Here is a 16,768-nt window from a genome sequence, read left to right as displayed (position 1 = left end):
TTTTGAGCCCTGGGTTAGCACATCAAGTGATACCAATGAAAAATACAAATAAAACCATGAACTTGGGTACCTTAGGAGTCTATTTATAAAAGTTTACACTCAAGAGTTGCACAACTTTCACACAGGATTCACACTTTTTTTCCCCAACTGAACCCAATCAGAAAATGTGTACATCTTGGGTGAAAGTTGTGTGAAAACATTTATAAATAGAGCCTTTAATATATTGAAAACACATAACTTGCTCATATAGTGCCGATAATGTCCACAGCATTTTACCAATGATTTCAGTCCTTGATCCTGAAGGAGTTTAAAATCTATTGTTTCTAATGCAGACAAACCAACGCCTTGGTGGATTTGGTGGGACCTGTAATTATTATACACTGAGGGTGGAGATGGAGCACCGGAAGAAAGCTAGTCCTGCCCTGGTAACTGCCCAAGAGTATAAATACATATATACACCCTATAGTATTTAAAATAAACCCATCATGATATAAACCTGTTAATATCATTACATGTTTTAAACGTTGCTGGTTACCCTGGCTGTCATACAATGTCACTAGTTAGTTCAGTTAGTTATAAATAACTGAAATGGGAGATTCATGGGCTGCATACATCATCTTGCTAGGTAGTGAAGATAGATTTTGGACAGCCAGGGATAGAGCAACTTGTAAAGGCAGTCAGCAATGATCACCATCATATTTCTTTTATACAGGATTACTTTATTTTGTCATTTCAAATGTAAAAGTCTGAAAAGTAAATTCTGCATTCTGGAGAACATTCCCAGCTGGCAAAGCACATACATCCTTCACAATAATCAGCCTGAAGCCATTATTTACACCGATGATGATGATGATGTGTGAACTGAATTAATATGGAGAAGTAAATGGGTAGGCTGCATTAACATGGGTTTAAATCTACAAGCATGCACTAACAGATATAAAATAGAGGGGTAGAACTTGCCACCTGCTCGACCTCCGTTTCTGAATGATAGCCATTGTGTTCATCCTGAATCTCCTGTGTGCATGAGGCAGCGATGGACAGGATGGAGGCAATAAGAGAGAAATAATCATGCAGACAACAGGTAAGAGGACAGGTTACACAGATTTAAAAGACATTTAAGACCATCAAATGCTCAGCATCTCAACAGGATTAACTCAGTATACAGCAATGCATGCAATGGGCAGAACAGAGGGAAACATGGCAAGCAGTTTACCATAAAACTATTGAGTTCTTGATCACCTCGAGGAGGCCAGAACGAAGGTGGCCATATCACTTTCTAAAAGCTGCATTTCCCAGTTATTTATTACAATCAAAGAAGCCACCAATAGGAATGTAACACCTTTTACACAGACTTTCAATAGAAACTGGAGCTCCCAAGAGAGTAAAAAAAGGGGAGAAAAAAAAAGCCAACATGGGTTTCAGCCTGTCAGCAACTGAGCCAAACAGTGCTTGGTTGCTGAAACCCATACTGTGGTAACCCTTTTTGATATTCAAAGCCGTATTAAACCCAAAAGCAAACATTATATTGCAGTTTGTCAATTCTTAGATCAGATGGCTACATTCATTTTCTTTTTTGGGCTCTCTTTCTTCTATTTTCACCAGGTGATCTGGCCAGTAATTCTGTTATTCTTCAAATGAAAAAGCTCCCTTCTGATTACAGCAGATTACATCAGTTTACAGGAATGAGACAAACCATTTAACACTGGCAGGGATGCTTACTTTTATTTATTAAATGTAAATCATTGATTCTCCCCCCCCCCCCCCAAAAAAAAAAACTTTGCTGTAATTGATTATAAAGTGTGAGCTGCAGCTTAGCTTCAAATGTTAGCGTATTTAAATCTGCTAGTACATTTAACATACCGCTCCCTCCCCAGATTCCGCTGTGCCTCCTGTGCTTCTTCCAGAGTAGGGGCATTCTAATACAGGAGAGGTGTTAGGCAGCCCATACATTGATTTTTTTTTTCCCGATCAATAAGGGGGTTGAATGAAAAAAAAAGATCCGATTCCAACAAACGACATCCCCATCCCAATCCTTCCCGCTGTGCTATTATATTCTGAAAGAGGGAAGCCTTCACAGCTATCAAAATACAATAATCAGTGTTGCCGACTATAGCCGGGGGCACTGATCATTTGGGAAAAATCTGACAGACTGGTTGTACACAAGTCCATACATGGATCGAAATTCAGCCAGTTGCTAAACTGTCTGACCCATATATGGACGACTTTACTGGCCAGATCACCAGGTGAAAACAGAGGGGAAAAAAAGCCTAAAAAAGAAAACAAAAATGCAGCCACCACATCTAATAAATGGTAAGCTGCAATGCATTAAATTTTTGGCTTTAGATTTAATACCGTATAATGTCAAATGTTATGTTTACATTTTGGATAGATCAGAAAAGGCTAGGTTTTTATTGCATGGCAGTTTCTGGAGAGATTTCTTGTCAAATTTGAAGAAATCGCTTCAACTGGGACACAAACAACAAAAATAGAAACCCAAAGAGGTCCTAACATGTCCCCACAGTACAAAGTAAAGTGTTTTACTGCTGCACATGTCCCTGTTGAGATTTGTTAACCCCTCTTCCTGTTCAGGCCATTTTTCTGGTTTCAGCAGTGATACTTTGACTGACAAATACTCTGTCAGGCAACAATATAACGCAAATTAATATGATATTTTTTGAGAAAGAGAGCTCCATTCCCATCACCATTGGGTGTTAAATTCTGAAAAAACCCTATTCTTACTTTCTGTTATACAACACTGAAAATAATTACTCTTTATAAATTTAGGCTAAAATGTATTCCGCTTCTTTTTCCAAATAAGTGCAAGTCTACAAACTATGGTTTATTCTGTATATTTGAAATTTATAATCCCTAATGTTCTCACTGTCTATCTTATTTCTTGAAGCCCTAAAATACCATGTCCCCTTTTTGGAAAGTAAACACCCGAAGATATTTTGTAAGAAGCATGGTCAGTTTTTTTGAAGTTCTAATTTTTTTGTCTAAGGTTTTATGGGCGGCACAGTGGTGTAGTGGGTAGCACACTCGCCTAGCAGTAAAAATGGTTCCTGGTTCGAATCCCAACCACAGCACTACCTGCCTGGAGTTTGCATGTTCTCCCTGTGCCTACGTGGGTTTCCTCCCCACACTCCAAAGACATGCTGGTAGTTTAATCGGCTTCCGTCCAAAAATTGGCCCTAGTATTTGAATGCGAGTTGGGGGCCTTGGATTGTGGGCTCCTTGAGGGTAGGGGCCGATGTGAGTGTGGAGCGCTGCATAAATTGACTGCGTAATATGGGTACCTTAAATAAATAATAATATAATAGATGAGCATCTTAATGAAACACAATGTACAGGGATAGGGATAATTATAGACATGCACCCACACTCACTCAGAATGGACTGGTGTCTATTCAACCTTACTAACTATGTAACTATAAAACATAAAATTAGACACCAAAACACATCCAGCTACACCTCCAAAGTCTCACACATATCACGTGTGAGACTTTTTTGCAGTCTAGCCACACAGAAGGGCCCAAATCCAAGGAGCACCATTAGGCATTCAAAGAGCATAAAATTACACATCTGATTTCCTGACCATCACATTTTTGGAGGCTCGGGAGTGCCAGGAAAGCTGAAAACACCCACAAAAACTACCAGTTTTTTGGAAAGCACTTTCCTCCCCCAAGGTATTTTTTAGAGGCATTGCGAGTAATTATTTTTTTTGTCACACGTTTTTGAAAAATGAAATGAAAGAAACTGTACTTTAATAGAAAGTTGTAAGTAAGATATTTCTAACACATAGCATTCGCATTATTAAAATGACACCCCAAAACACATTTAGCTATTCCTCCTGAGTATGGAGATACCACAATGTGAGACTTGATGTCTAGTCACATGGTGGACCCAAAATCTAAGGAGCACCTTCAAGCTTTCGGTAAGCATAAAATAGGCATCTAATTTCCTACCACATTTTTGGAGGCCCTAGAATGCCGGGACAGTAGAAAAACATGCAAAATAACCCCATTTGAAAAGTGGTCACCCCAACACTTGGCGACAGCATGCCTGACAATCTCAGCAGGAAACCTCTTCATCCTTCAAACCAGAGGTGGTCATTCATGAACAGCGGCTTTCTAAAGGATTATACTCCAAATCTAAAATCTGACTGAAATTTTTCTGCTGCTCTTATGAATCATACTAATGATTTAAAACACAACAAGGACGCTGGTGCTAGCGTACACTGGAATTAGTTAACACTGGTAATGGTGGTAATCAGGACACTGATGCTGGCTTGCAATGGTACTAAGTGACACTGAGAAAAGTGTTCGTGGTGACCAGAATAATAGTGCTGGGTTACATTGGTATCTGGTAACAATGGTAGTTGTGCAGCTGCCAATCAGGATGCAACTCTCCCTTTCCTTTCATGGCCAATCAGTATGTGAGAGGAAAGAGAGCCAACTTCAGGCTGCAGCCTTTGTATACATTTTGAGATGCTGTCATTGGTCATAGCTATCACGTGGTGCAGAGAGTTTCATTCCAGTGTCACTTTTACAAAACCTAACCAGTAAAACACAAATCTATAAAATCACTAAAACTAAAATAGCATAGTAAGGCTGGCCACACAATTGAACAATTCTCTTGTAAATTTCCTTTAGATTTACCAAAATCATATCAATATATGAGGTCGAACCTTAACACTTTTAATTTGTATGCAATCAGGTAGGCCCATGCACTACATAGTTGAAGGTAAATCTAAAGAAAATTGAATAAGGAAATTGTATAATGTATGGCCATCTTAAGTCCTCTAGACATTGCATCTACAGGTCAGATAATCAACAGAGGAAGCTGAATGGTTGTTGATGGGAAAGCCAGACATGACAGGCGAGTGTGACCGGCTCACACAGGTCCAGGTTGGCTGTGGAGCAGATTGCAAAGGGGCCCTGTGCATGTTTGGGTCCGGTTCAGGTGGGAATTCAGGCAAAAATTCAGACCTGAATTGCACCTGAACCGGTGAACTGACACGCATTGGACCCTGGGCACGAACCAACGGCTGCACATATGTGAACTCGGCCTAACACAACCCCATTGTTATACAAATTTGGAAAAACGAAGGCATAGCTGTAAGGCTCTGTTTCCACTACTGCGAGTTGTTGTGCAACTTGACACATGTGAAGTCGCATGACAAGTCAAAATCCATGTACTTCAATGGTCCCTGTTCTAATTGGTGCGACTCAAGTCGCAGCAACTCCAAAAAAGGTTTTTGCACTACTTTGTTCCAACTTCGGTTCGACTTGTTCTCGCATGTTTCTCACCGGTTGCATGACATCAAAAAATCGTATTGCAAAGTTGCACTGTAAATCGCCCAACTTTGGGGTCGGAATAGTGGAATCCTAGCCTAAAAGAAGAATGTATATACTCACATTTCCTGTTGTCCATGCTGCTAAATGTTGCTCTGGTGATGAGAAATGATCTGCTAAAGTCCAAAGGGAAACCACTTCTGGGAATCTCAATCTCCTGAGTCCCCCGCAGCTCTGATTGGTGTATATAGCTGTGCTATTATTCAAAAATTTAGTCCAAACAGTAAAAATATATCATGATATAAAAGAACCCTTACAAACATATTCCCTCTGGAAACTTACCCAATGGCCATGCCCCTTACATAGGTTAGTAAAGGGTGAATACTGTAAAATGAATTGTGTAAATTGGATTTGATCAAACATCTACAGTGGTTTGCAAACAACCATACGTTCCGCCATTCTCAAACAGCTGGAACCAGGATGAGAACATCTGCTTCAACAGATGGGCAAAATGAGGCTTACGAAATAGTCGACTAGTTGGTATAACAGAAGACTCTTGGCTGGAAGAGGCATCTCACAGTAAGCTCTGTGGAGTAGTGAAACAAGACCAGAAGGAACACTACAGTTACTGTGTGCTGATGTTTTGTAACCAACAGATAGAGAACAGCAGCTTCTTACATTAAAAAAAGAACAGTGATGTCTCTGTATAAAGCTGATCCTCAGGCTACAAATGAAATACACTATAGAAATGTATCTATGGGAGCGAATATATCTGCCAAAAGATTTGTATTTCTGTCAATTCAGACCTAAGATTTGTACAGCCCTGCCAGAAAGCACAGCCAGGCCAATGGTCTGACTTTTTTTTTGCTGCAGTAAAAGTAGATCTAATCCTAAACAGACAACACTTAAAGTGGCTGTAAACCTCAGACATGAAATATGAACGAAGAATATCCCTCTATAGTGTATGCCTCCTGATGAATTTTCCAGACACCGAAAAATACACAGGAAAATGGTGACGGGGGAGGGATCTCCAGCTGATTGACAGCTCTGTTTGCTGTATGAAGAGGGGGTGTGTCCCTTGTGTGCTGTATGAAGAGGGGGTGTGTCCCTTCTTTCCAATAAGCTCTCAGAGCTCTCCGCCCCCTGCTTTTCAGAGCGGAGAGATCCTGTGTAAATTCTGTACTTTGAATGGATGAAGGGGAAAGACTGCTATAAACAGACATGTACAGCTTATGTAGAAGGATGTATTCATCTCTGTGTATCACCTGAGGCCAGTCACTGCACTGGGTATAGGTGAGGGTTTACAACCACTTTATTTCATTAAAGCACTATGTGTCGTCAACAATTGCCATTTTCATTCCTCATTGTATCTGATCTCTTCCATCCTTTTAACCGCTTCCTGCTTACATGTACTTACACTAGCATCAGCCAAGCTTTGGTCACTACTGTGCAATTCACAATAAACAGCACCGCAATGCACAGCACAGAGCCGTGCACTGCCCCACCTTTCCACAATGCAAATATCTGAATGGACTCTTAATGGTATTTTTAGTGAATAAATATCTGCAACAAGCTCAAATTTACAGACAATCAGTCAGGAATGGGCAAATGTAAGAATCTCAATTGCCACTCCTAACTTGTTACAATAGCACAGTCTCAACTCTCATTTCCATGTGTGGCTTTACTCCTGCTCCTTTGAAAAGTGATTCATAGTGGACATTTTACAGATGGTGAGGTAGTGATATGTTGCCTCCTCACCACCTGCTTTAACCCTCAAAATGCAGAAGTACTGTGTGACAGTAATATCCTGCATAGGCCACATGTGGCATAGCATCATGGGTGTTGCATGGGTACAGCCCTGAGCAGCTGCATTGCTTTGTTTAGGTGGGAGGTCATGGGGCAGTAAAACCTTAGTTTAGCTTTTACTGACCCCATGTAAACAAGCCTTCCTGTCAGCGTGGAAATGGCAGCTCAGCGAGAGGCTGTAGGCCCCCCACAGAAGCTTTAGTTCAGGGCTGAGAAGGGATACTCAGTCCTTGCTGCTGAATGAGGACAACACTGTCACATGAAGCTTTTACTTTCCATGTGATCCAGACAGACAGTATTTCTTATATACAGGCAGTTTCCGAGTTACAAACATCCAACTTAGAAACAGAGTGAGACAACAGGAAGTGAGAGGAAATCTACCCCTAGGAAGGGAAATTCTCTCCTGTAAGAGTTAATATGGGAAAAAGGTGTCTCCACTGAAGCTTTATCAACAATCATTGTTTCCACAAGAACCCAATGTTCAAAATCCAATTACCACAGGGACAGAAAGTGAGGTGAAATCTTCTGAACAGGGGTACAGAAAGCAAAGCAAACATTACAGGGGTGTTAATCCTCCCCTATGCTATCCCAAAAACTTTAACAAAATGTACCTGTTCCAGCTTACATATAAAGTCAACTTAAAGTGGTTGTAAAGTCACTACTCACAAATCCTAAAATCCCCTGTGTTACAGGAAGATATACCGTGCGGTATCCGTGTTTTTAAAAAAAAAATATGCAGCAAAATATCTTATTTTACAGCGCTGCTGTGTGGTCATGTGACCTCCCGGTCCTCTCCTACCCTGATCTGAGGACTACAGTGGGAGGGGCTGAGATTCCTCATTGACGCCAGGCGGGAGGAGAGTAGCGGGAGGTCTAGTGAGTGCACAGCAGCACTCTGAAATAAGGTACCGTATTTATCGGCGTATAAACACGCACTTTTTTCCCCTTAAAATCAGGGGAAAGTCGCAGGTGTGTGTTATACGCCGATCCCCTGAGCTGCACATCATTTTCGGCTCCACTCGTAGTCCCGAGCGGAGCTATCCGAACCTACTCGGCTAGGTTCGGATAGCTCCGCTCGGGACTACGAGTGGAGCCGAAAATGAACGAGAACCGCCGGAAAGAGCAGAGGACCGGCTCTGTGTATTTCGGCGCCATTTTCAAATCGCGGTCGGCGATTTTGAAGACAGGGGATCGAAGGCTGCACTGGGCAAGGCTGCACTGGGGGAGGCCGCACTGACATGGCTGCACTGACGAGGCTGCACTGACATGGCTGCACTAGGGAAGGCTGCACTGAGAAGGCTGCAATGATGGGCATTTAAATGTAAGTTTTTTTCCCTTCAACTTCCCTCCTAAAAGTTTTTTTTCCTTAAAATTCCCACCTAAATTGGGGTGCGTGTTATACGCCGGTGCATGTTATACGCCGATAAATACGGTATTTCGCTGCATAACTTTTAAAACACAGATACTGCACAGTATATCTTTCTGTAACAGAGGGGCTTCCAGGATGACCGAGGCATGTAAACTGACCACAGTATCATGGATCAGCAGCCACAAATACCGTGGTCAACACACTAAGGGGGGACACAGGAACAGGCAGGATTAACCAGGTATTTTACAGCATAGAAAAAGGGACAAATGACACTGCATAAGCACTATGCTTTAACCACTTGACGACCGCCTCACGCCGATTTACGTCGGCAAGGTGGCACGGACAGGCAAAATCACATACATATACGTGATTTGCCTTCCGCGGGTGGGGGGTCCGATCGGTGCCCGAGGCGGTCGTCTTTTCTCCCACGGCGATCGGAGATGAGGGGGAGGGCATCCGTTTGTGGCCCCCCCCTCGCGATCGCCGCCGGCCAATGAGAACATTCCTTTGCTGCTGTATGCTAAACAGCAGCAAAGGAAATGATGTCATCTCTCCTCGGCTCGGTAATTTCCGTTCCGGCCCGAGGAGAGAAGACAGGTATGTGAGTGCACAACACACACACACACACAGTAGAACATGCCAGGCACACAAAACACCCCGATCCCCCCCCCGATCGCCCCCCAATCACCCCCCCCCTGTCACAAACTGACACCAGCAGTTTTTTTGTTTTTTTTTTCTGATTACTGCATTGGTGTCAGTTTGTGACAGTTACAGTGTTGGGACAGTTAGTATTACCCCCCTGTAGGTCTAGGATACCCCCCTAACCCCCCCTAATAAAGTTTTAACCCCTTGATCACCCCCTGTCACCAGTGTCACTAAGCGATCATTTTTCTGATCGCTGTATTAGTGTCGCTGGTGACGCTAGTTAGTGAGGTAAATATTTAGGTTCGCCGTCAGCATTTTATAGCGTCAGGGACCCCCATATACTATCTAATAAATGTTTTAACCCCTTGATTGCCCCCTAGTTAACCCTTTCACCACTGATCACCGTATAACTGTTACGGGTGACGCTGGTTAGTTTGTTTATTTTTTATAGTGTCAGGGCACCCGCCGTTTATTACCGAATAAAGGTTTAGCCCCCTGATCGCCCGGCGGTGATATGCGTCGCCCCAGGCAGCGTCAGATTAGCGCCAGTACCGCTAACACCCACGCACGCAGCATACGCCTCCCTTAGTGGTATAGTATCTGATCGGATCAATATCTGATCCGATCAGATCTATACTAGCGTCCCCAGCAGTTTAGGGTTCCCAAAAACGCAGTGTTAGCGGGATCAGCCCAGATACCTGCTAGCACCTGCGTTTTGCCCCTCCGCCCGGCCCAGCCCAAGTGCAGTATCGATCGATCACTGTCACTTACAAAACACTAAACGCATAACTGCAGCGTTCGCAGAGTCAGGCCTGATCCCTGCGATCGCTAACAGTTTTTTTGGTAGCATTTTGGTGAACTGGCAAGCACCAGCCCCAGGCAGCGTTAGGTTAGCGCCAGTAGCGCTAACACCCATGCACGCACCGTACAGCTCCCTTAGTGGTATAGTATCTGATCGGATCAATATCTGATCAGATCAGATCTATACTGGCGTCCCCAGCAGTTTAGGGTTCCCAAAAATGCAGTGTTAGCGGGATCAGCCCAGATACCTGCTAGCACCTGCATTTTGCCCCTCCGCCCAGCCCAGCCCACCCAAGTGCAGTATCGATCGATCACTGTCACTTACAAAACACTTAACGCATAACTGCAGCGTTCGCAGAGTCAGGCCTGATCCCTGCGATCGCTAACAGTTTTTTTGGTAGCTTTTTATTGAACTGGCAAGCGCCAGCGGCCTAGTACACCCCGGTCGTAGTTAAACCAGCACTGCAGTAACACTTGGTGACGTGGCGAGTCCCATAAGTGCAGTTCAAGCTGGTGAGGTGGCAAGCACAAGTAGTGTCCCGCTGCCACCAAGAAGACAAACACAGGCCCGTCATGCCCATAATGCCCTTCCTGCTGCATTCGCCAATCCTAATTGGGAACTCACCGCTTCTGCAGCGCCCGTACTTCCCCCATTCACATCCCCAACCAAATGCAGTCGGCTGCATGAGAGGCGTTTTCTTTGTCCTCCCGAGTACCCCTACCCAACGAACCCCCAAAAAAGATGTCGTGTCTGCAGCAAGCGCGAATATAGGCGTGACACCCGCTATTATTGTCCCTCCTGTCCTGACAATCCTGGTCTTTGCATTGGTGAATGTTTTGAACGCTACCATTCACTAGTTGAGTATTAGCGTAGGGTACAGCATTGCACAGACTAGACACACTTTCACAGGGTCTCCCAAGATGCCATCGCATTTTGAGAGACCCGAACCTGGAACCGGTTACCGTTATAAAAGTTAGTTACAAAAAAAGTGTAAAAAAAAAAAAAATATATATAAAATAAAAAAAAATAGCTGTCGTTTTATTGTTCTCTCTCTCTCTATTCTCTCTCTCTTGTTCTGCTCTTTTTTACTGTATTCTATTCTGCAATGTTTTATTGTTATTATGTTTTATCATGTTTGCTTTTCAGGTATGCAATTTTTTATACTTTACCGTTTACTGTGCTTTATTGTTAACCATTTTTTTGTCTTCAGGTACACCATTCACGACTTTGAATGGTTATACCAGAATGATGCCTGCAGGTTTAGGTATCATCTTGGTATCAATCTTTTCAGCCAGCGGTCGGCTTTCATGTAAAAGCAATCCTAGTGGCTAATTAGCCTCTAGACTGCTTTTACAAGCCATGGGAGGGAATGCCAACCCCCCCCCCCCCCCCCACCGTCTTCCGTGTTTTTCTCTGGCTCTCCTGTCTCAACAGGGAACCTGAGAATGCAGCCGGTGATTCAGCCAGCTGACCATAGAGCTGATCAGAGACCAGAGTAGCTCCAAACATCTCTATGGCCTAAGAAACCGGAAGCTACGAGCATTTTATGACTTAGATTTTGCTGAATGTAAATAGCGCCATTGGGAAATTGGGGAAGCATTTTATCACACCGATCTTGGTGTCATCAGATGCTTTGAGGGCAGAGGAGAGATCTAGGGTCTAATAGACCCCAATTTTTTCAAAAAAGAGTACCTGTCACTACCTATTGCTATCATAGGGGATATTTGCATTCCCCGAGATAACAATAAAAATGATTAAAAAAAAAAAAATGAAAGGAACAGTTTAAAAATAAGATAAAAAAGCAAAAAAATAATAAAGAAAAAAAAAAAAAAAAAAAAAAAAAAGCACCCGTCGCCCCCTGCTCTCGCGCTTAGGCGAACGCAAACAGCGGACTGTCGTCAAACGTAAACAGCAATTGCACCATGCATGTGAGGTATCGCCGCGAAGGTCAGATCGAGGGCAGTAATTTTTGCAGTAGACCTCCTCTGTAAATCTAAAGTGGTAACCTGTAAAGGCTTTTAAAGGCTTTTAAAAATGCATTTATTTTGTTGCCACTGCACGTTTGTGCGCAATTTTAAAGCATGTCATGTTTGGTATCCATGTACTCGGCCTAAGATCATCTTTTTTATTTCATCAAACATTTGGGCAATATAGTGTGTTTTAGTGCATTAAAATTTAAAAAAATGTGTTTTTTCCCCAAAAAATGCGTTTGAAAAATCGCTGCGCAAATACTGTGTGAAAAAAAAAAATGAAACACCCACCATTTTAATCTGTAGGGCATTTGCTTTAAAAAAATATATAATGTTTGGGGGTTCAAAGTAATTTTTTTGCAAAAAAAAAATAACTTTTTCATGTAAACAATGAGTGTCAGAAAGGGCTTTGTCTTCAAGTGGTTAGAAGAGTTGGTGATGTGTGACATAAGCTTCTAAATGTTGTGCATAAAATGCCAGGACAGTTCAAAACCCCCCCCAAATGACCCCATTTTGGAAAGTAGACACCCCAAGCTATTTGCTGAGAGGCATGTCGAGTCCATGGAATATTTTATATTGCGACACAAGTTGTGGGAAAGAGACAAATTTTTTTTTTTTTTTTGCACAAAGTTTTCACTAAATGATATATTGCTCAAACATGCCATGGGAATATGTGAAATTACACCCCAAAATACATTCTGCTGCTTCTCCTGAGTACGGGGATACCACATGTGTGAGACTTTTTGGGAGCCTAGCCGCGTACGGGACCCCGAAAACCAAGCACCGCCTTCAGGCTTTCTAAGGGCGTGAATTTTTGATTTCACTCTTCACTGCCTATCACAGTTTCGGAGGCCATGGAAAGCCCAGGTGGCACAAACCCCCCCCCCAAATGACCCCATTTTGGAAAGTAGACACCCAAAGCTATTTGCTGAGAGGTATAGTGAGTATTTTGCAGACCTCACTTTTTGTCACAAAGTTTTGAAAATTGAAAAAAGAAAAAAAAATAAGTTTTTTCTTGTCTTTCTTCATTTTCAAAAACAAATGAGCTGCAGAATACTCACCATGCCTCTCAGCAAATAGCTTGGGGTGTCTACTTTCCAAAATGGGGTCATTTGGGGGGTTTTGTGCCACCTGGGCATTCCATGGCCTCCGAAACTGTGATAGGCAGTGAAGAGTGAAATCAAAAATTTTCACCCTTGGAAATCCTGAAGGCGGTGCTTGGTTTTCGGGGCCCCGTACGCGGCTAGGCTCCCAAAAAGTCCCACACATGTGGTATCCCCATACTCAGGAGAAGCAGCTAAATGTATTTTGGGGTGCAATTCCACATATGCCCATGCCTTGTGTGAGCAATATATCATTTAGTGACAACTTTGTGCAAAAAAAAAAAAAAAAAGTGTCACTTTCCCGCAACTTGTGTCAAAATATAAAATATTCCATGGACTCAATATGCCTCTCAGCAAATAGCTTGGGGTGTCTACTTTCCAAAATGGGGTCATTTGGGGGGGTTTTGTGCCACCTGGGCATTCCATGGCCTCTGAAACTGTGATAGGCAGTGAAGAGTGAAATCAAAAATTTACACCCTTGGTTTTCGGGGCCCCGTACGCGGCTAAGCTCCCAAAAAGTCCCACACATGTGGTATCCCCATACTCAGGAGAAGCAGCTGAATGTATTTTGGGGTGCAATTCCACATAGGCCCATGGCCTGTGTGAGCAATATATCATTTAGTGACAACTTTTTGTAAATATTTTTTTTTTTTTTTGTCATTATTCAATCACTTGGGACAAAAAAAATAAATATTCAATGGGTTCAACATGCCTCTCAGCAATTTCCTTGGGGTGTCTACTTTCCAAAATGGGGTCATTTGGGGGGGGTTTGTACTGCCCTGCCATTTTAGCACCTCAAGAAATGACATAGGCAGTCATAAACTAAAAGCTGTGTAAATTACAGAAAATGTACCCTAGTTTGTAGACGCTATAACTTTTGCGCAAACCAATAAATATATGCTTATTGACATTTTTTTTACCAAAGACATGTGGCCGAATACATTTTGGCCTAAATGTATGACTAAAATTTAGTTTATTGGATTTTTTTTATAACAAAAAGTAGAAAATATCATTTTTTTTCAAAATTTTCGGTCTTTTTCCGTTTATAGCGCAAAAAATAAAAACTGCAGAGGTGATCAAATACCATCAAAAGAAAGCTCTATTTGTGGGAAGAAAAGGACGCAAATTTCGTTTGGGTACAGCATTGCATGACCGCGCAATTAGCAGTTAAAGCGACGCAGTGCCAAATTGGAAAAAGACCTCTGGTCCTTAGGCAGCATAATGGTCCGGGGCTCAAGTGGTTAAAGGAGCAGGATCTTTTTTTTCTTTCTTAAATAATAAATAAAAAACCTAATCATTTCCTGAGAAGTAAGAGGACTACAAATGCTCATTTGTGCCTGGGTTCTCTTGAAGGTGAAGTGCGAAATAGAACAATGATATAATGAAAACTATTGGCAGACAGAGGACAAGAAGAAAAGATCAGCTTGATATGCAGAAACCTGCACTATATGACTGCTAGGAGCAGAAACTATTTTTTTTCTATGCAGCAAAGTCTAAGCTCTTTTTGGTGGATTACAAGGTGTTTGCAGGCCAACAGCTGAAAAAAACTATAACCCAAGTTGGCCTATGTGGAGTAGGACAGACAAGTTCAGCTTGCCACCTACAGTCTGATCAACAGAATTTACCAACAGCATTGTACTGCGAGAGCCCACCTAAGCAAACATTGTATCCCAACAGATACATCCTCATACTACAAAGCTGCTAAATTTTAAATTGTTAATCTGACAGATGAAAATCTATGTGGTCACTTAACACAAATCTAACTCAACCAAATTTTCTGCAATAAAAATGAATAGCCCATTAAGTTAACACAACCAGCTTTTGCAGCAATATTCACGTCAATTCAGAGATTTCCCAGAATTACCTATTTTGTACCACTAGATGTCCTGTATAATTCATTGCACGTCCTCCGAGCCCAGGTAATCCTGGAGCCGCCCCGGCCTGTGACTGGACAGGAGAAGCAGCGTAATGAGAAGAACTTTGTTTTCTCCTCCTACCAGCATGCTTCTTGTCAGCACAAGAACTGATTGGCTCCTTGTACAGCTTCTTCCTCTCAAACTCCAACCTGCTGTAGAGGGTCTACAAACAGCTGATAACAGTTACATTTAGGTACTTACACTGCTTGCATTTAAAAAAAAAAAAAAAAAAAGTCTTGGCCCCTTTCACACTGAGGCGCTTCTAAAAATTGCCATTAAACTTTTGAAGAGCTTTCCGTTCATTTCCTTGTCAAAAGAAGTTTATTGAGTATACAATGTTATAAAGATACATAAAGTAAGTTTACAAGGATCTATAAAGTAAGCTCATTGTTTTACAGTAGGGTTTATATAGGTAAATATCATGAAATTTCAAATATTAAACATTGGGTTCACGTAAACCTAAATTAAAGATATATATCATTTCCTTAGTTACTTTTGTAGGTATTGAAATGATTTATACCTACTATACATATTGTTTACAAGTAGAGTGTATATAGGTCAAATAAATTCTGATAATGAGCTTTAATCGTAAGCTTTCCGTTCATTTCAATGGAGAGGGGCGTTTTTTCACCGCCCTGCCAGCCCACTGCCCCAGTGTGAAAGCATTCATTGATTTTAATGGAAATAGGTTTTCATGAGCTTTTCATGCGCTTTTTTAGCGTGAAAGCGCCTGAAAAGCACCTCAGTGAAAGGGGTCTTAATGATTGCAAAGCTGCATTAAAACATGTCTGTTATGTCTGCCTAGAGTCCAGCTTTAAGTGAGATCAGGGTTTCAATTAGCATCCCAGCATCCTCCGGACTCCTCTCTATCTGAACATCAAATTTGTGCTTTTTTTTTTTTTTCACTCCAATGAGCTGCAGGCTGGGTCATTCCCTTTCCCACAGCACATGTAAGCAGAGGAGCGGGATTCTGGTGGTGCTCTTACACTGACACATACCCATATTCATTTTAAAGTGGTTGTAAAGTAGAGCTGCACGATTCTGGGAAAAATGAGAATCGCGATTCTTTTGCTTAGAATAAAGATCACGATTCTCTCACGATTCTTTAAAATGGTTAATTTAAAAAAGAAAAATCAGCTGTAGACGGCACATGCGCAAACAACACGCCGCTCGCTCCCGATGCTTGGGGCTGGTTATTCAGCAAGGGGCGGATAACCAGCCCCGAGCATCGGGAGCGAGCGGCGTGTTGACTGCGCTTGCGCAGTCCAGGCCGGGCACTATGGTCTCTACCGACTGACGTCAGTTCCGGTTGCTGACGTCAGTTCCGATATCGGCGCCATTTGCATTCCATGCTGGTTCCGGCGGCTTTTCCTCCGGTCCAGGCTACATCATGGAGACACCGGCAAGAATCGCGGTAATCCTAAATCATCCAAGAGTAGAGTTAACTGAGTAACTTGTTCAGTAATTTCAGCGTGCGCTGTCTGCATGTTGGTTACAGATTAAGTGATGGTAGTTGCCTCAGATTCTAGCGTGGGGACCCGTGTTGTAAAATCTACTACTTCCTGCTTAAGCCCAGCCAGCACCCCCGAGAGCCATTTCTACATGAGAGGCCAGTGATTCAAAGTCCTCTCTGGTGGGGAGTTTTTGTAAGAATGCCCAAATAGTCTGCTCAGTGAGCTGCACAGTAAAAGACCCCTGCTGGGGTGTCACACTGTGTGAGGTACTCACTGTGACCAGAGATGTGACATCAGGGTTCAGAGCGTGTCTTTCTGTCCCACACCAGGGCTGAGAGAAGCTGGGTCAAGGTAAATCAGCTTGCATGCACATTGGATAGTGGCATATGCAGGGAGCAGCGCTCATTAT

At 42.5% G+C, this 16,768-nt stretch overlaps 1 protein-coding gene across 6 annotated transcripts in view; it reads right to left on the bottom strand.

Moving 5' to 3' along the window:
- The window catches only part of MTMR1 (myotubularin related protein 1), a 148,959-nt gene that overhangs the window by 106,953 nt on the left and 25,238 nt on the right, over nucleotides 1-16,768 (bottom strand). For 2 of the 6 annotated variants that reach the window (XM_073599279.1, XM_073599281.1), the window contains one exon: nucleotides 961-1,014. The exons of 2 other annotated variants lie outside the window; for them this stretch is intronic. In XM_073599279.1, coding sequence (XP_073455380.1) covers nucleotides 961-1,014 — 54 coding nt within the window. The remainder of the gene's footprint in view (nucleotides 1-960; nucleotides 1,015-16,768) is intronic. 2 more of the 6 variants (XM_073599280.1, XM_073599282.1) reach the window with 1 other exon arrangement.

This window comes from Aquarana catesbeiana, linkage group LG09, assembly GCF_042186555.1.
Source record: "Aquarana catesbeiana isolate 2022-GZ linkage group LG09, ASM4218655v1, whole genome shotgun sequence".
Classification (NCBI taxonomy): domain Eukaryota; kingdom Metazoa; phylum Chordata; class Amphibia; order Anura; family Ranidae; genus Aquarana; species Aquarana catesbeiana.
The sequence above is the reverse complement of the archived record's forward strand: the minus strand, read 5'-3'. Positions and strand labels throughout refer to the sequence as shown.